At 46.0% G+C, this 20,053-nt stretch overlaps 1 protein-coding gene across 1 annotated transcript in view; it reads right to left on the reverse strand.

The window, feature by feature from the left end:
• PTDSS2 (phosphatidylserine synthase 2) overlaps positions 1-20,053 on the reverse strand; it is a 205,280-nt gene that overhangs the window by 89,811 nt on the left and 95,416 nt on the right. The window contains exons 2-3 of the mRNA XM_063944344.1: positions 19,095-19,196; positions 12,233-12,315 (exon numbers count right to left, since the gene is read on the reverse strand). Of these exons, the coding sequence (XP_063800414.1) occupies positions 12,233-12,315; positions 19,095-19,196 (185 nt within the window). The remainder of the gene's footprint in view (positions 1-12,232; positions 12,316-19,094; positions 19,197-20,053) is intronic.

A 20,053-nucleotide genomic window follows, 5' to 3' on the forward strand; every position in this document is an offset into this window, starting at 1 on the left:
CCTTGATAGATTTAGGCTGTGGCAGGCCTGCCACAGAATGTGCAAGTTGAATTGTGCTACAAATCCAACGAGCAATCGTCTGCTTAGAAGCAGGAGCACCCAGCTTGTTGGGTGCATACAGTATAAACAGCGAGTCAGATTTTCTGACTCCAGCCGTCCTTGAAATATATATTTTCAATGCCCTGACAACGTCCAGCAACTTGGAATCCTCCAAATCGCTAGTAGCCGCAGGCACCACAATAGGCTGGTTCAGGTGAAACGCTGAAACCACCTTAGGCAGAAACTGAGGACGCGTCCGCAGTTCTGCCCTGTCCGAATGGAAAATCAGATATGGGCTTTTATACGATAAAGCCGCCAATTCTGACTCTCCTGGCTGAAGCCAGGGCCAGTAGCATGGTTACTTTCCATGTAAGATATTTCAAATCCACCGATTTGAGTGGCTCAAACCAATGGGATTTGAGAAAATCCAAAACTACATTAAGATCCCACGGAGCCACTGGGGGCACAACCGGGGGCTGTATATGTAGTACTCCTTTTACAAAAGTCTGGACTTCAGGAACTGAAGCCAATTCTTTCTGGAAGAAAATCGACAGGGCCGAAATTTGAACCTTAATGGACCCTAATTTGAGGCCCATAGACAATCCTGTTTGCAGGAAATGTAGGAATCAACCCAGTTGAAATTCCTCCGTCGGGGCCTTCCTGGCCTCACACCACGCAACATATTTTCTCCAAATGCGGTGATAATGTTGTGCAGTCACCTCCTTCCTGGCTTTTACCAGGGTAGGGATGACCTCTTCCGGAATGCCTTTTTCCCTTAGAATTCGGCGTTCAACCGCCATGCCGTCAAACGCAGCCGCGGTAAGTCTTGGAATAGACACGGTCCCTGCTGAAGCAGGTCCCGTCTTAGAGGTAGAGGCCACGGATCTTCCGTGAGCATCTCCTGAAGTTCCGGGTACCAAGTTCTTCTTGGCCAATCCGGAGCCACGAGTATCGTTCTTACTCCCCTTTGCCGTATAATTCTCAGTACTTTTGGTATGAGAGGCAGAGGAGGAAACACATACACTGACTGGAACACCCACGGTGTTACCAGAGCGTCCACAGCTATTGCCTGAGGGTCTCTTGACCTGGCGCAATACCTGTCCAGTTTTTTGTTGAGGCGGGACGCCATCATATCCACCTTTGGTTTTTCCCAACGGTTCACAATCATGTGGAAGACTTCTGGATGAAGTCCCCACTCTCCCGGGTGTAGATCGTGTCTGCTGAGGAAGTCCGCTTCCCAGTTGTCCACTCCCGGAATGAACACTGCTGAGGGTGCTATCACATGATCTTACGCCCAGCGAAGAATCCTTGCAGCTTCTGCCATTGCCCTCCTGCTTCTTGTGCCGCCCTGTCTGTTTACGTGGGCGACTGCCGTGATGTTGTCCGACTGGATCAACACCGGCTGACCCTGAAGCAGGGGTTTTGCCAGGCTTAGAGCATTGTAAATCGCTCTTAGCTCCAGTATATTTATGTGAAGAGACATCTCCAGGCTTGACCACACTCCCTGGAAGTTTCTTCCCTGTGTGACCGCTCCCCAGCCTCTCAGACTGGCATCCGTGGTCACCAGGACCCAGTCCTGTATGCCGAATCTGCGGCCCTCTAACAGATGAGCACTCTGCAACCACCACAGAAGAGGCACCCTTGTCCGTGGAGACAAAGTTATCCGCTGATGCATCTGCAGATGCGATCCGGACCATTTGTCCAGCAGATCCCACTGAAAAGTTCGTGCGTGGAATCTGCCGAATGGAATCGCTTCGTAAGAAACCACCATTTTTCCCAGGACTCTTGTGCATTGATGCACAGACACTTTTCCTGGTTTTAGGAGGTTCCTGACAAGTTCGGATAACTCCCTGGCTTTCTCCTCCGGAAGAAACACCTTTTTCTGAACCGTGTCCAGAATCATTCCCAGGAACAGCAGACGTGTCGTCGGGGTCAATTGAGATTTTGGAAAATTCAGAATCCACCCGTGCTGTTGCAGCACTACTTGGGTTAGTGCTACTACGTCCTCCAGCTGTTCTCTGGACCTTGCCCTTATCAGGAGATCGTCCAAGTAAGGGATAATTAATACGCCTTTTCTTCGCAGAAGAAACATCATTTCGGCCATTACCTTGGTAAAGACCAGAGGTGCCGTGGACAATCCAAACGGCAGCGTCTGAAACTGATAATGACAGTTTTGCACCACGAACCTGAGGTACCCTTGATGTGAAGGGCAAATTGGGACATGCAGGTAAGCATCCTTGATGTCCAGGGACACCATAAAGTCCCCTTCTTCCAGATTCGCTATCACTGCTCTGAGTGACTCCATCTTGAACTTGAATTTTTGTATGTACAGGTTCAAAGATTTCAGATTTAGAATAGGTCTTACCGAGCCGTCCGGCTTCGGTACCACAAACAGTGTGGAATAAATAAGATTTTACTTACCGATAAATCTATTTCTCGGAGTCCGTAGTGGATGCTGGGGTTCCTGAAAGGACCATGGGGAATAGCGGCTCCGCAGGAGACAGGGCACAAAAAGTAAAGCTTTTCCAGATCAGGTGGTGTGCACTGGCTCCTCCCCCTATGACCCTCCTCCAGACTCCAGTTAGGTACTGTGCCCGGACGAGCGTACACAATAAGGGAGGATTTTGAATCCCGGGTAAGACTCATACCAGCCACACCAATCACACCGTACAACCTGTGATCTAAACCCAGTTAACAGTATGATAACAGCGGAGCCTCTGAAAGATGGCTTCCTTCAACAATAACCCGAATTAGTTAACAATAATTATGTACAATTTATGCAGATAATCCGCACTTGGGATGGGCGCCCAGCATCCACTACGGACTCCGAGAAATAGATTTATCGGTAAGTAAAATCTTATTTTCTCTATCGTCCTAGTGGATGCTGGGGTTCCTGAAAGGACCATGGGGATTATACCAAAGCTCCCAAACGGGCGGGAGAGTGCGGATGACTCTGCAGCACCGAATGAGAGAACTCCAGGTCCTCCTTAGCCAGAGTATCAAATTTGTAAAATTTTACAAACGTGTTCTCCCCTGACCACGTAGCTGCTCGGCAAAGTTGTAATGCCGAGACCCCTCGGGCAGCCGCCCAAGATGAGCCCACCTTCCTTGTGGAGTGGGCCTTTACAGATTTAGGCTGTGGCAGGCCTGCCACAGAATGTGCAAGTTGGATTGTGCTACAGATCCAACGAGCAATCGTCTGCTTAGACGCAGGAGCACCCATCTTGTTGGGTGCATACAATATAAACAACGAGTCAGATTTTCTGACTCCAGCTGTCCTTGCAATATATATTTTTAATGCTCTGACAACGTCCAGTAACTTGGAGTCCTCCAAGTCACTTGTAGCCGCAGGCACTACAATAGGCTGGTTCAGATGAAATGCTGACACCACCTTAGGGAGAAAATGCGGACGAGTCCGCAGTTCTGCCCTGTCCGAATGGAAAATCAGATATGGGCTTTTGTAAGATAAAGCTGCCAATTCTGATACTCTCCTGGCAGAAGCCAGGGCTAGAAGCATGGTCACTTTCCAAGTGAGATATTTCAAATCCACCTTATTTAGTGGTTCAAACCAATGAGATTTTAGAAAGTCCAAAACCACATTGAGATCCCACGGTGCCACTGGAGGCACCACAGGAGGCTGTATATGCAGCACTCCCTTAACAAAGGTCTGGACTTCAGGGACTGAAGCCAATTCTTTTTGAAAGAAAATCGACAGGGCCGAAATTTGAACCTTAATAGATCCCAATTTGAGACCCATAGACAATCCTGATTGCAGGAAATGTAGGAATCGACCCAGTTGAAATTCCTCCGTCGGAGCACTCCGATCTTCGCACCACGCAACATATTTTCGCCAAATTCGGTGATAATGTTGCACGGTTACTTCCTTCCTTGCTTTAATCAAAGTAGGAATGACTTCTTCCGGCATGCCTTTTTCCTTTAGGATCCGGCGTTCAACCGCCATGCCGTCAAACGCAGCCGCGGTAAGTCTTGAAACAGACAGGGACCCTGCTGAAGCAAGTCCCTCCTTAGAGGTAGAGGCCACGGATCTTCCGTGATCATCTCTTGAAGTTCCGGGTACCAAGTCCTTCTTGGCCAATCCGGAACCACTAGTATCGTTCTTACGCCTCTTTGCCGTATAATTCTCAATACTTTTGGTATGAGAGGCAGAGGAGGAAACACATACACCGACTGGTACACCCAAGGCGTTACCAGCGCGTCCACAGCTATTGCCTGCGGATCTCTTGACCTGGCGCAATACCTGTCCAGTTTTTTGTTGAGGCGAGACGCCATCATGTCCACCATTGGTCTTTCCCAACGGGTTACCAGCATGTGGAAGACTTCTGGATGAAGTCCCCACTCTCCCGGGTGAAGATCGTGTCTGCTGAGGAAGTCTGCTTCCCAGTTGTCCACTCCCGGGATGAACACTGCTGACAGTGCTATCACATGATTCTCTGCCCAGCGAAGAATCCTTGCAGCTTCTGCCATTGCACTCCTGCTTCTTGTGCCGCCCTGTCTGTTCACATGGGCGACTGCCGTGATGTTGTCCGACTGGATCAACACCGGTTTTCCCTGAAGCAGAGGTTCTGCCTGGCTTAGAGCATTGTATATTGCTCTTAGTTCCAGAATGTTTATGTGAAGAGACGTTTCCAGACTCGTCCATACTCCCTGGAAGTTTCTTCCTTGTGTGACTGCTCCCCAGCCTCTCAGGCTGGCGTCCGTGGTCACCAGGATCCAATCCTGTATGCCGAATCTGCGGCCCTCCAATAGATGAGGACTCTGCAACCACCACAGAAGAGACACCCTTGTCCTTGGAGACAGGGTTATCCGTAGGTGCATCTGAAGATGCGACCCTGACCATTTGTCCAACAGATCCCTTTGGAAAATTCTTGCGTGGAATCTGCCGAATGGAATTGCTTCGTAAGAAGCCACCATTTTTCCCAGGACTCTTGTGCATTGATGTACAGACACCTTTCCTGGTTTTAGGAGGTTCCTGACAAGCTCGGATAACTCCTTGGCTTTTTCCTCCGGGAGAAAAACCTTTTTCTGAACCGTGTCCAGAATCATCCCTAGGAACAGCAGACGAGTTGTCGGCATTAACTGGGATTTTGGAATATTCAGAATCCACCCGTGCTGTTTTAGCACTTCTTGAGACCGTGCTAATCCCATCTCTAGCTGTTCTCTGGACCTTGCCCTTATTAGGAGATCGTCCAAGTATGGGATAATTAATATGCCTTTTCTTCGAAGAAGAATCATCATCTCGGCCATTACCTTTGTAAAGATCCGAGGTGCCGTGGACAATCCGAACGGCAGCGTCTGAAACTGATAGTGACAGTTTTGTACAACGAACCTGAGGTACCCCTGGTGTGAGGGGTAAATTGGAACGTGGAGATACGCATCCTTGATGTCCAAGGATACCATAAAGTCCCCCTCTTCCAGGTTCGCTATCACTGCTCTGAGTGACTCCATCTTGAACTTGAACTTCTTTATGTACAGGTTCAAGGACTTCAGATTTAGAATAGGCCTTACCGAGCCATCCGGCTTCGGTACCACAAAAAGAGTGGAATAATACCCCTTCCCTTGTTGTAGAAGAGGTACCTTGACTATCACCTGCTGAGAGTACAGCTTGTGAATGGCTTCCAAAACCGTCTCCCTTTCGGAGGGGGACGTTGGTAAAGCAGACTTCAGGAAACGGCGAGGTGGATCTGTCTCTAATTCCAACCTGTACCCTTGAGATATTACCTGCAGGATCCAGGGATCTACCTGCGAGTGAGCCCACTGCGCGCTGTAATTTTTGAGACGACCGCCCACCGTCCCCGAGTCCGCTTGAGAAGCCCCAGCGTCATGCTGAGGCTTTTGTAGAAGCCGGGGAGGGCTTCTGTTCCTGGGAAGGAGCTGCGTGTTGCTGTCTCTTCCCTCGACCTCTGCCTCGTGGCAGATATGAATAGCCCTTTGCTCTCTTATTTTTAAAGGAACGAAAGGGCTGCGGTTGAAAAGTCGGTGCCTTTTTCTGTTGGGGAGTGACTTGAGGTAGAAAGGTGGATTTCCCGGCTGTAGCCGTGGCCACCAAATCTGATAGACCGACTCCAAATAACTCCTCCCCTTTATACGGCAAAACTTCCATATGCCGTTTTGAATCCGCATCGCCTGTCCACTGTCGCGTCCATAAAGCTCTTCTGGCCGAAATGGACATAGCACTTACCCGTGATGCCAGTGTGCAGATATCCCTCTGTGCATCACGCATATAAAGAAATGCATCCTTTATTTGTTCTAACGACAGTAAAATATTGTCCCTGTCCAGGGTATCAATATTTTCAATCAGGGACTCTGACCAAACTACCCCAGCACTGCCCATCCAGGCAGTCGCTACAGCTGGTCGTAGTATAACACCTGCATGTGTGTATATACTTTTTTGGATATTTTCCATCCTCCTATCTGATGGATCTTTAAGTGCGGCCGTCTCAGGAGAGGGTAACGCCACTTGTTTAGATAAGCGTGTTAGCGCCTTGTCCACCCTAGGAGGTGTTTCCCAGCGCTCCCTAACCTCTGGCGGGAAAGGGTATAATGCCAATAATTTCTTTGAAATTATCAGCTTTTTATCAGGGGCAACCCACGCTTCATTACACACGTCATTTAATTCTTCTGATTCAGGAAAAACTATAGGTAGTTTTTTCACACCCCACATAATACCCTGTTTAGTGGTACCTGTAGTATCAGCTAAATGTAACGCCTCCTTCATTGCCAAAATCATATAACGTGTGGCCCTACTGGAAAATACGGTTGATTCGTCACCGTCACCACTGGAGTCAGTGCCTGCGTCTGGGTCTGTGTCGACCGACTGAGGCAAAGGGCGTTTCACAGCCCCTGACGGTGTTTGAGTCGCCTGGACAGGCACTAATTGATTGTCCGGCCGCCTCATGTCGTCAAACGACTGCTTTAGCGTGTTGACACTATCCCGTAGTTCCATAAATAAAGGCATCCATTCTGGTGTCGACTCCCTAGGGGGTGACATCCTCATATTTGGCAATTGCTCCGCCTCCACACCAATATCGTCCTCATACATGTCGACACACACGTACCGACACACAGCAGACACACAGGGAATGCTCCTAACGAAGACAGGACCCACTAGCCCTTTGGGGAGACAGAGGGAGAGTTTGCCAGCACACACCAAAAGCGCTATATATATATATCAGGGATAGCCTTATAATAAGTGCTCCCTTATAGCTGCTTTGTTATATCAAAATATCGCCATAAATTTGCCCCCCCCTCTCTGTTTTACCCTGTTTCTGTAGTGCAGTGCAGGGGAGAGACTTGGGAGCCGTCCTGACCAGCGGAGCTGTGAGAGGAAATGGCGCCGTGTGCTGAGGAGATAGGCCCCGCCCCTTTTCTGGCGGGCTCGTCTCCCGCTATTTAGAGAAATCAGGCAGGGGTTAAATATCTCCATATAGCCTCTAGGGGCTATATGTGAGGTATTTTTAGCCTTTATATAGGTTACATTTGCCTCCCAGGGCGCCCCCCCCCAGCGCCCTGCACCCTCAGTGACCGCGTGTGAAGTGTGCTGAGAGGAAAATGGCGCACAGCTGCAGTGCTGTGCGCTACCTTTAGAAGACTGCAGGAGTCTTCAGCCGCCGATTCTGGACCTCTTCTGACTTCAGCATCTGCAAGGGGGCCGGCGGCGCGGCTCCGGTGACCATCCAGGCTGTACCTGTGATCGTCCCTCTGGAGCTTGATGTCCAGTAGCCAAGAAGCCAATCCATCCTGCACGCAGGTGAGTTGACTCCTTCTCCCCTCAGTCCCTCGCTGCAGTGATCCTGTTGCCAGCAGGAATCACTGTAAAATAAAAAACCTAGCTAAACTTTTTCTAAGCAGCTCTTTAGGAGAGCCACCTAGATTGCACCCTTCTCGGCCGGGCACAAAAATCTAACTGGAGTCTGGAGGAGGGTCATAGGGGGAGGAGCCAGTGCACACCACCTGATCTGGAAAAGCTTTACTTTTTGTGCCCTGTCTCCTGCGGAGCCGCTATTCCCCATGGTCCTTTCAGGAACCCCAGCATCCACTAGGACGATAGAGAAATACCCCTTTCCCTGTTGTAGGAGGGGTACCTTGACTATCACCTGCTGAGAATACAGCTTGTGAATGGCTTCCAATACCGTCGCCCTGTCTGAGGGAGACGTTGGCAGAGCAGACTTTAGGAACCGGCGAGGGGGAGACTTCTCGAATTCCAACCTGTAACCCTGAGATACTACCTGCAGGATCCAGGGGTCCACCTGTGAGTGAGCCCACTGTGCGTTGAAATTCTTGAGTCGACCCCCCACCGCCCCTGAGTCCGCTTGTAAAGCCCCAACGTCATGCTGAGGGCTTTGCAGAAGCCGGGGAGGGCTTCTGCTCCTGGGAGGGAGCTGCTTGGTGCACTCTCTTACCCTTTCCTTTGCCTCGGGGCAGATATGACTGTCCTTTTGCCCGCTTGTTCTTATAGGAACGAAAGGACTGCGGCTGAAAAGACGGTGTCTTTTTCTGTTGGGAGGGGACCTGAGGTAAAAAGGTGGATTTCCCGGCTGTTGCCGTGGCCACCAAATCCGATAGACCGACCCCAAATAATTCCTCCCCTTTATACGGCAATACTTCCATATGCCGTTTGGAATCCGCATCACCTGACCACTGTCGCGTCCATAAACTTCTTCTGGCAGATATGGACATCGCACTTACTCTCGATGCCAGAGTGCAAATATCCCTCTGAGCATCTCGCATATAAAGAAAAGCATCTTTTAATTGCTCTATAGTCAATAAAATACTGTCCCTATCCAGGGTATCAATATTTTCAGTCAGGGAATCCGACCAAACCACCCCAGCACTGCACATCCATGCTGAGGCGATGGCTGGTCGCAGTATAACACCAGTATGAGTGTATATACTTTTCAGGGTAGTTTCCAGCCTCCTATCAGCTGGATCCTTGAGGGAGGCCGTTTCAGGAGACGGTAACGCCACTTGTTTTGATAAGCGTGTGAGTGCCTTATCCACCCTAGGGGGTGTTTCCCAGCGCGCCCTAACCTCTGGCGGGAAAGGATATAATGCCAATAACTTCTTTGAAATTAGCAGTTTTCTATCGGGGTTAACCCACGCTTCATCACACACTTCATTCAATTCCTCTGATTCAGGAAAAACTACAGGTAGTTTTTTCAGACCCCACATAATACCCCTTTTTGTGGTACTTGCAGTATCAGAGATATGCAAAGCCTCCTTCATTGCCGTGATCATATAACGTGTGGCCCTATTGGAAAATACGTTTGTTTCTTCACCGTCGACACTAGATTCGGTGTCCGTGTCTGGGTCTGTGTCGACCGACTGAGGTAAAGGGCGTTTTACAGCCCCTGACGGTGTCTGAGACGCCTGGACAGGTACTAACTGGTTTGCCGGCCGTCTCATGTCGTCAACTGATTTTTGTAACGTGCTGACATTATCACGTAATTCCATAAACAAAGCCATCCATTCCGGTGTCGACTCCCTAGGGGGTGACATCACCATTACCGGCAATTGCTCCGCCTCCACACCAACATCGTCCTCATACATGTCGACACACACGTACCGACACACAGGGAATGCTCTTATCGAAGACAGGACCCCACTAGCCCTTTGGGGAGACAGAGGGAGAGTTTGCCAGCACACACCCAAGCGCTATAAATATATAGGAACAACCCTACAGAAGTGTTGTTTCCTTTATAGCAGCTTAATATATCAATATCGCCAAAAAAGTGCCCCCCCTCTCTGTTTTTTTACCCTGTTTCTGTAGTGCAGTGCAGGGGAGAGTCCTGGGAGCCTTCCTCGCAGCGGAGCTGTGCAGGAAAATGGCGCTGTGTGCTGAGGAGATAGGCCCCGCCCCCTATTTCGGCGGGCTCTTCTCCCGGTGTTTGTGAGACCTGGCAGGGGTTAAATACATCCATATAGCCCCAGGGGCCATATGTGATGCATTTTTAGCCAGAACAAGGTATTATCATTGCTGCCCAGGGCGCCCCCCACCAGCGCCCTGCACCCTCAGTGACCGCTGGTGTGAAGTGTGCTGACAACAATGGCGCACAGCTGCAGTGCTGTGCGCTACCTCATGAAAACTGAAAAGTCTTCTGCCGCCGGTTTCTGGACCTCTTCACTTTTCGGCATCTGCAAGGGGGTCGGCGGCGCGGCTCCGGGACCGGACTCCATGGCTGGGCCTGTGTTCGATCCCTCTGGAGCTAATGGTGTCCAGTAGCCTAAGAAGCCAATCCATCCTGCACGCAGGTGAGTTCACTTCTTCTCCCCTAAGTCCCTCGTTGCAGTGAGCCTGTTGCCAGCAGGACTCACTGAAAATAAAAAACCTAATAACTTTTTCTAAGCAGCTCTTTAGGAGAGCCACCTAGATTGCACCCTGCTCGGACGGGCACAAAAACCTAACTGAGGCTTGGAGGAGGGTCATAGGGGGAGGAGCCAGTGCACACCACCTAGTCCTAAAGCTTTTATTTTTGTGCCCTGTCTCCTGCGGAGCCGCTAATCCCCATGCTCCTGACGGAGTCCCAGCATCCACTAGGACGTCAGAGAAAGAAGGGTTATTACCGGGTTGATTACCGGGTCAGGCGCAGTGTGAATGGGAGCCGTTCCGATGCGACGCGGCTCCCATTCACAGCATAGGCAGAGGCGGCGCAGGAGATGAGCTCATCTCCCGGCGCCGCCTCCACCCCTGCTGCTGCTGCTCCCTCCGCTGCTATGGCAACCGACCCGGTATATTGCCGGGTCAGAAAGCCAGCAACGGAGCGCAAATGCCGGATCCCACCCGGTAAGTACACGTTTTTCTTACCGGGTAGGATCCGGCATTTGCGATGTGAAAGCAGCATAAGGAGATCCAGAAAGTTTCAGTTTTTAAACACATTTAAATATTTATAGAAAAAATGTCACATATTTAACAATGTCCGTTAACAATAAATTGTTACATTTACTGCACCCTAGTGTGAAAACATTTTGTAACATGCCTTGCATACTTCCAGAAGTACACTCATCAGCTTGAAAAGGAGTATAAAACAGTCTATATACATTGATATAATGTTATTTCACGTGGTTTGTTCTACTCAATAGAGATATAAACATGTAACTGGCATTTATGGGAGAATATAGCCACCTGTTCTGGATAACAGCACACAGTATATGAGTGATGGATGGCGGTCATTATGTCGACATACATTGGGTCAACATGATCACTAGGTCGACACTGAAAAATGTCAACATGAGTTTTTGACAAATTTTTTACTTTTTTGACTTTTCATACTTCACGATCCAAGTGGACTACAATTGGGAATGGTAACCTGTGCCGAGCGCAGCGGTAGTGGAGCAATAAGTGGGATTCCCCGTCACTTTTAGAAGACTACTCCAAAAATAAAAAAATAAAAAAGGTCAAAAAAACTCATATCGCCCCTTTTCCATGTCACCCTAGTAGATGTCGACCAAACGTGGTTGACCCAATATATGTCGACCTAATGAACCACACCCATGAGTGATGTAGTCAGGAATGGTTTTATGCAATGGTAAATGACTCTAACCCCTAGCCACCAGGATCCACTGGCAGGACAGATAACAGGATTCACGGATTGGGCTATTACTTGTGCTCTAGAACACGTGCCTGGCACTGCCCTGAGAGTTATGTTGCTGACACAATCGTCCACCCAGCTGTTACCTTTCATTTACTCACAGTGGTCCATTTTAATTTTTCAAACAATTAAAATTCCCGCTATAATACCCAAGAGATTTGTATTCGATGTTAGTACAGAAACAGCATACCTCTAACACGGTATTAAACTGTATATGCTTATCTTCTGCTGGTTCTACATGTAGTGCCGCTACAATGTAACACTGACCTTTTATGTTGTGTAACCTAATATGCTGATTTCTTCTGTACTCAAATATTTAGTTATTTCATCAGCTAGATTCCATTCTTGCTACCTTGGAATGCAACCAAGCAACTCAATCTAGATACTGTAGGCTTAGGTCACATCCAGGGCAACGACAAACTCTAGCTGATCATAAAGTAATGACGGAAAACAACAGAAGGAACCGCAACACTTTTTGTGATGACAAAAGGACAGCTCCGTTCTTAGGTTTGTAAATAAAGCAAGTTGTAGCTCAATACATTTTGTTACCCCGTGTCTGTGCTCCCGGGCAAAACAAGGCAGATTACCTGGATGAGGTCTGGAAAATGGTCCATCTTTAGCTTGTGTGACTCCAAAACACAAAAATACCAATATGCTGGCAACAATCCCTCTAAAAAAAAAAAAAGTAAAGGAAACAAAAACATAAGAACATAAACACTGCAATAAAAAGAACAAACAAAACCTTCAGCCCAGTGATTACAAGTTTGTTTTGTACATTACAACCTTTATGCCCACAGTGCATGTACTCAAACACAACTCAACTGCAGAGGCAAATTTCACCGAACTGAAGTGGCCTCCCGTACGTCTACTATCAAACTATTGAGTAGCCAATAATGACACTGAATGAGATTCAGAAAGTGGTTGTGGTGGAAACTACATCAGGCAACAATGTCCAAAGCAGTACCTAAAGGGATATATATATCTATATCTATATATCTATATATATATATATATATATATATATATATATAGGCAGACAGTAGGAAGCATGCAGCGGCACTCAGAGACTGACTCCAAAGAAAGTTTAAAGTGCAAAAAAGTATTTAATCCATAAAAAACAGCACTAGGGTGACCACAAAGGTGACCAACGTTTCGGGGCGCTGACGCCCCTTTGTCAAGGTGATACAGTGCATACAACATTTACATACCTTTAAATAGACCAAGAAGACCCGCGAACGGGACACACGCTACGGAAGGGAGGTGAGGACGGAAACCGCTCCGTGTACTTCCGGGTGTGGTGACATCAGCACGCTCCTACGCAGGGGTCCGTCACTTCCTGGATACCCGTAGTTTACTCGGTCACTATGGAAGCCGGTGCTATGGTAACCAAGGGAGGGATAGGCGTAGGTGCCGCTGTTAGAAAAACACAAGTGAATTTGAACAGTGATATAAAATGTGAACTTGGCAAAAGTATATAGCATAGAATTGGCTTGGAATAGAGTTTAAAAATACATGAGCAAGAAAATACATGATTGAAAGACATATACTGTATAGTAACCTGTAAAGAACGAAGTGCTTAAAGTTAATGTGTTCTATAGCAGCTGTAACTAGGAAGCAATCTTCCTGTGGATTAATTGGTTTGCTGCAGAGCAATTAATTGTGGTTACATACAAGGGAATCTTGGTGGCATAAGTTCAACCTTTAATTATGGAATACACTCCAAGTTATTTTATCGTTAAGACCTTTGGGTTTGATGGTATCAAGAGTGTAAATCCACCGGGCTTCAAGACGTAAGAGCTGTCCCCCACGGTCACCCCCCCGTAAAGATTTGGGGATATGATCAATGATCTGGAAATTTAGATCATGAAGCGAATGTTGGCATTCGGCATAATGTTTGGCAACCGGTTGATCCGCAGACTTTCCTGAGATAGCATATTTGATGGCAGATCTCTGCCATCAAATATGCTATCTCAGGAAAGTCTGCGGATCAACCGGTTGCCAAACATTATGCCGAATGCCAACATTCGCTTCATGATCTAAATTTCCAGATCATTGATCATATCCCCAAATCTTTACGGGGGGGTGACCGTGGGGGACAGCTCTTACGTCTTGAAGCCCGGTGGATTTACACTCTTGATACCATCAAACCCAAAGGTCTTAACGATAAAATAACTTGGAGTGTATTCCATAATTAAAGGTTGAACTTATGCCACCAAGATTCCCTTGTATGTAACCACAATTAATTGCTCTGCAGCAAACCAATTAATCCACAGGAAGATTGCTTCCTAGTTACAGCTGCTATAGAACACATTAACTTTAAGCACTTCGTTCTTTACAGGTTACTATACAGTATATGTCTTTCAATCATGTATTTTCTTGCTCATGTATTTTTAAACTCTATTCCAAGCCAATTCTATGCTATATACTTTTGTCAAATTCACATTTTATATCACTGTTCAAATTCACTTGTGTTTTTCTAACAGCGGCACCTACGCCTATCCCTCCCTTGGTTACCATAGCACCGGCTTCCATAGTGACCGAGTAAACTACGGGTATCCAGGAAGTGACGGACCCCTGCGTAGGAGCGTGCTGATGTCACCACACCCGGAAGTACACGGAGCGGTTTCCGTCCTCACCTCCCTTCCGTAGCGTGTGTCCCGTTCGCGGGTCTTCTTGGTCTATTTAAAGGTATGTAAATGTTGTATGCACTGTATCACCTTGACAAAGGGGCGTCAGCGCCCCGAAACGTTGGTCACCTTTGTGGTCACCCTTGTGCTGTTTTTTATGGATTAAATACTTTTTTGCACTTTAAACTTTCTTTGGAGTCAGTCTCTGAGTGCCGCTGCATGCTTCCTACTGTCTGCCTATACTCATCACACCAGAAGGCACCGGAGCAGTATTTTTTTTTGGGGGTGAGTGCCAGTTCTGTTTTGAAATTTATATATATATATATATATATATATACATACATACATACATACACACACATATACATATATATACATATATATATATATATATATATATATATATACACACATATATATATATATATATATATATATATATATATATAAAAGCCCACTTCATCATGGAGATGCTAAAGTACAGTGCACATGGACGTATTTTGGAATAATTGCATACCATAATGAGATATCATGGTGATGGGACCTAAATCTAAGCACAAAATGCATCTATGTTACATATACACATTATACACACAGCCTGAAGGCAATTTTAGACCATATTTTTTATAACTTTGTGCATTAAACAAAGTGTGTCTACATTCACACAATTCATTTATGTTTCATATACACCTTATACACACAGCCTGAAGGTCATTTAATACAATATTTTTAATAACTTTGTGTATTAAACAAAGTTTGTGTACATTGAGCCATCAAAAAACAAAGGTTTCTCTATCTCACTCAAAAAAGTCCGTATTTCGGAATATTCGGATATGGGATACTCAACCTGTATAGACTATTAAGGTCTTTAAGTAATGGCCTATTGCCAGTGCCTCCAACAAGACTAGCAAAAATGTCCTGAAATATTCTGTGCTGCTCTGAACATTCTTATGATCCGATTGACTAGATGTTCCAATCTCATCTACTTTAAACATAGGGCAGATGGTGACAGAATACAAGAGGGACTCGGACTAAAACACCATAAAAAGCACTTAAAGCTATAAAAGTTCAACTGGACAGGAAGGGCTGATAGAGGTTAGGATAGGATATGAGCCCATAAACTTCCTCTTGTTCCCTTAACACTAGCAACAAACAGGAAATATCTAGCCAGGAACACAAATCACAAGTTCTAATAATGGGGTGTGGGTGCTAGGAGCTTTATACAAGCAATTATATATACAGGTGTCTTCACTGGAACTCTGAGCATGATTTTCAGAGAGTGCTACTTCATGCAAGTGCATAGGATCGGTGAGCTTGCTACATACAGTAAGAACATGTAGATTAGGTGAGAACAGGGGTAAAACAAAACACAAAATAAGTCTGTCTATGAGGGGTATCTGTTCCTCCTACATGAGGTACTTGTCTCTGCTTGCTTGGATGGATACACTACAGTATTATGCATGAACTCCCACTGACCAAAATGACAAAACTTCCCATTGTCACTTGAAAACGGCTATAAGCAAAATGTGTCCTGCTACTAAGAATAGGAATGGGCCTGTTTGTAAGACAAAGAGCCAACAACTGCTCTTTTGTTTTGTATCCATATTAGGCATTTATATTATCATGCAGCTGGTACTATATTATAGGGTTGAAGTTATAATGTCGACATGGAATTTCATCATCTGCAGAATGTAGACATGTTCACATCGTTTACATCAGAAATGCTGACATGTGAAACGCCACCATTCTCATATTGTCGACAGTCAGGGTTAAGCTTCGGGAGGGGATGGGTTAGGGAGTTAGGCTGCGGGAGGGGATGGGTTAGGGAGTTAGGCTGCGGGAGGGGATGGGTTAGGGAGTTAGGCTGCGGGAGGGGATGGGTTAGGGAGTTAGGCTGCGGGAGGGGATGGGTTAGGGAGTTAGGCTGCGGGAGGGGATGGGTTAGGAAGTTAGGCTGCGGGAGGGGATGGGTTAGGGAGTTAGGCTGCGGGAGGGGATGGGTTAGGGGGTTATGTGCTGACAGTCAGGGTTAAGCTGCAGGAGGGGATGGGTTAGGGAGTTAGGCTCCGGGAGCGGAAGGCTAAGGGTTAGCATTATTCATCATTGCAATCAATGCAGGTTCAGACAAAATTCCCCATCAGCTGCCCGTTAGACCTGGAAGACACTGCTGGACCCACAGAACATGGTAAGTAACCACTGGACCACCAGGAATGTTTTGTCAACAACATTGTGAATGCTGACAAATTACACCCAACCCCTATGTATATTAAGGGATGGCTTATTACTTTTCTGCTTGCGTTTTTCAAAATAGTGCCTAATGTGGTGTACACTGCAGTATACGAGGCCTATATAGGGCCCTAGTTACTGGTCAACTTCCATGTGCCCTGTGATTAACTGCATTTCATTATTGTGAAGCAAGACGTCAGTGCTCAAACATAAACTAATGCCACACACTCATTTTGCTACATAGATACACACTTGCAATAGTGAGGAGAAACGACAACTGCCATTTAGTATAAGGTCCTATCACAGACATCTCGCAGTCTATACATATAGCGGGTATGCCGTGATAGTGTACCAGGGCGTTTACTAAAAAAAAAAAAAAAAAAAGTCACTGGAACTTTTAGGTGCATCTTAAGCGTTACAGTAGACATTGAGCGACAACCGGTATGCCACAGCACGGCATCCAGGAACCTGCATGGTGTGTGAAACATTATATCCAAGGTTACGGGACAGGACGCAATGGCGGACCTTCGCTGGCATCCATAACAAATGGGTTCCAGGACAAAATTTCAGAAACCTGCACCACCATACAAAACTATCCTGTCTTGGGTGGAAATGTTCCAGCAAACAGGGTCTGTGTCTAATCATAATAAAAGGACGTCCTGGCAGACCCCACACACCACGAGCAATGTGTTACGATGGAAATAACTTTGTTACCTCTGTTTTAAAAAATTTTAAACACCCTGTATAGTAACACTGTAATTTTCAGTCATCTTTACCAAGAGTTTTATCTACCTTTCCACATAATAGCTTTGCTCCATCCAAGTGCCGCCTTAGGTAAAGTACCATACAAAGTCATACCTTTGTTACAGTATGTGACCATTTACACAGAGGTAATCCTGGAGCTCTATACTAAGTCATCTATAATAAAATGGACTTAAATGTCCATCTAGCAGTTGCTCTTTAGAGCCACAAACAGGATTTTTAGATTTGAGAAGCATTAACCCTTAGTGAACGGTCTTAAGGCCCATAAACACTAGAAAGATGAACAATTTGGAAGATGAGCGATTTTCCTTGAATTTCCAAGAGTCCCTGAAAAACCAATACAAACGATCTGAATGACAAACGATCCGCTGGGAATCGTTTGTGAAGCTGGTTTGTGACGGGACAGTGACCTATAATAAGTGGTGGCCAGTGCACACATCAGTGGGTTTTAATACACTGGGGGGGCATTTGCATTCTCGGGGCAGTGGCAGCGCAGTGTTTTAAAAAATAACACTGGTGGGGCAGTGTGAACTTGGGAGCTGCTGACCACATTGTGCTTCTGCTCTGGTCGGCGAAGTGCTCTGTAAAATGGAGCCTGGGTGTGGCTTCAAAGTTCCAGATCTTTCAAATTGGTCTAACTCATTTATACTGGACATTGTTTGTTGTGTACACACATGCCAATATGAGCGATTTCACTACCAACGCACTGAAGATTGAGCTGCATGCATGGACGACTGATGACCTGCTTCAAACGAGCGCTGGCGCGCACATCTTTCATTGTGTCCACGCTGGCCGATTTGAGCGATAGATCGTTCAAAGCCGTTATCGCCCAAACCGCTGAAAAAAAATCTTATATTGTGTATGCCCCTTTAGCCACAGGACAGATGTAGAGTGTCCGTCAGGACAAGTTACTTTTCACACATTTAACTTTGCAGCTAGGGTTGGTATTATTTTATTTATTTATTAACAGTTTCTTATATAACGCAGCAAATTCAATTTACAATTGGAAATAACAATGATATAACAAACTGGGTGATAAACAGTCAGAGGTAGGAAGGCCCTGCTCGCAAGCTTACAATCCATAGGGAAATAGGCATGGATACACAAGGAAAGGTGCCATCTACTGCATAGTTGTCCGCCAGATTGCAAAGGTTCTTGATGGGCGGTATGATATGGTCATACAGCAATGATGAACCAGGTTCGAGAGGAAGGGAAAGTGAAGAATGAGAAGACATGTGAGGATATGTGTGGACTGTACAGAGTGGACCTCTGGCTCTCCAACTATTGTAAAACTACACATCCCAGCATGCCCTGCCCCAGTTTTTCTATTCCTTAATAGCAAAACTGTGGAAGAATTTGCTGGTACTTGTAGTTTCACAACAGCTGGACAGGCACAGGTTGTCCAGGCCTGGCCTACAGGTTACTTTCAGTCCTTGTGTCAAGGCTTTGCAAAAGATGTAAGGAAAACTTGCCAGTACTTTGACAATAAACACACTTACACGTTCAGAAAGGAATATCTCTATCGGCAAATGGTCAAAACGAAACCGTACTATTAAAGACAACTGAAGCATTACCCATTCTACAACAACCAGAAACCATTTTTTAAAATAAAGAAATTATAAAAAAGTGTGAAATCTACACAAACAAAAGCAAAACAACTGCAGATGAGGCTCATTCACATGTCAGTAGATTTATACTATTTTCTTGCCTTTGTTAATTGAAAAATTGGTTATTTAAATTTGTTTCTAATGACATCGGATTTCTCAGATATACACATAGCAAACCTAGAAAAGACAATTAAATGTATGTAAATAGGAACATTAGACAACTGTACCTTTTTGTATTGTAGGCCGTGTCTTGAGGTGTTTCTTCTAGTAATGTGACATATACCAAGGAACAAGTGAGGATAAATAGCACAGTTAATGTGTGAGCTCTCCTATAAACATCGTGTGGAGAAAAAACAAAACAAAAACATAGGCATTAGGTTAGGACACCACCATACATTGGTCATTCATCATGGACAAACAGTAAAGTAGAACTGTGTAGCCAGCATAGATACAGAACATAAATTATATCTGGAAAAGCAGGGCTGTCACTTTACAGCTGTACTAATCTGGAACGCACAGCCTTTCACCTATGCAGACGTGCAAGAACATATATATCAGCAGGTAAGGGAATGGTCTAGTCCAACGTATACTCATGATGTGATTTCAGATTTACTTACTCACTTAACTGCCATTTACTACCTACTCCGAGTCTGAATGGTGAGATACTTTGTGGATCTCTATATTGGCTTATCTATGCAGCTCTCCTCTGCTTGACTGAGCATGCAGTATAAATGTAAAGAGCTCTAAATCAACAATTATCAGAAATCAAGCTGAAGATACTCATGCTCCAGGAAATGCTATTTGTATAAGTCAGCGTGCCTTCAATTTCCTTCTTTTGTAAATATGACATTGATAACCCCACACATATTTCAGGCAGCACATGCCTATAATCATTAACTGAAGTTTGTATTTTAATTCAAAGTCACAAAGGACAAAAACATTGTAGTGTTCATTTTTCATTCCAATGTAATGTAGCTCTGTTAAAAAGGACTACCTCCCTTCTTTACTGCAGGCAGGAGTAGCCACAGCCGTGACTAGGGTAGTGCTTAGGGTGCACCGCACAATGGGCAGTTGGTCTGTGCGCGGAACCGGCCATCCCCCGCCCAATCGCTGATCTGCATGAGCCACTCACCAACTAGCTACCGTCTGCAAATGGCCTATCCCATCCTTGATGCTGCAGTGCTGA

Source organism: Pseudophryne corroboree, chromosome 11 (assembly GCF_028390025.1).
Source record: "Pseudophryne corroboree isolate aPseCor3 chromosome 11, aPseCor3.hap2, whole genome shotgun sequence".
In the NCBI taxonomy this organism is placed as follows: Eukaryota; Metazoa; Chordata; class Amphibia; order Anura; family Myobatrachidae; genus Pseudophryne; species Pseudophryne corroboree.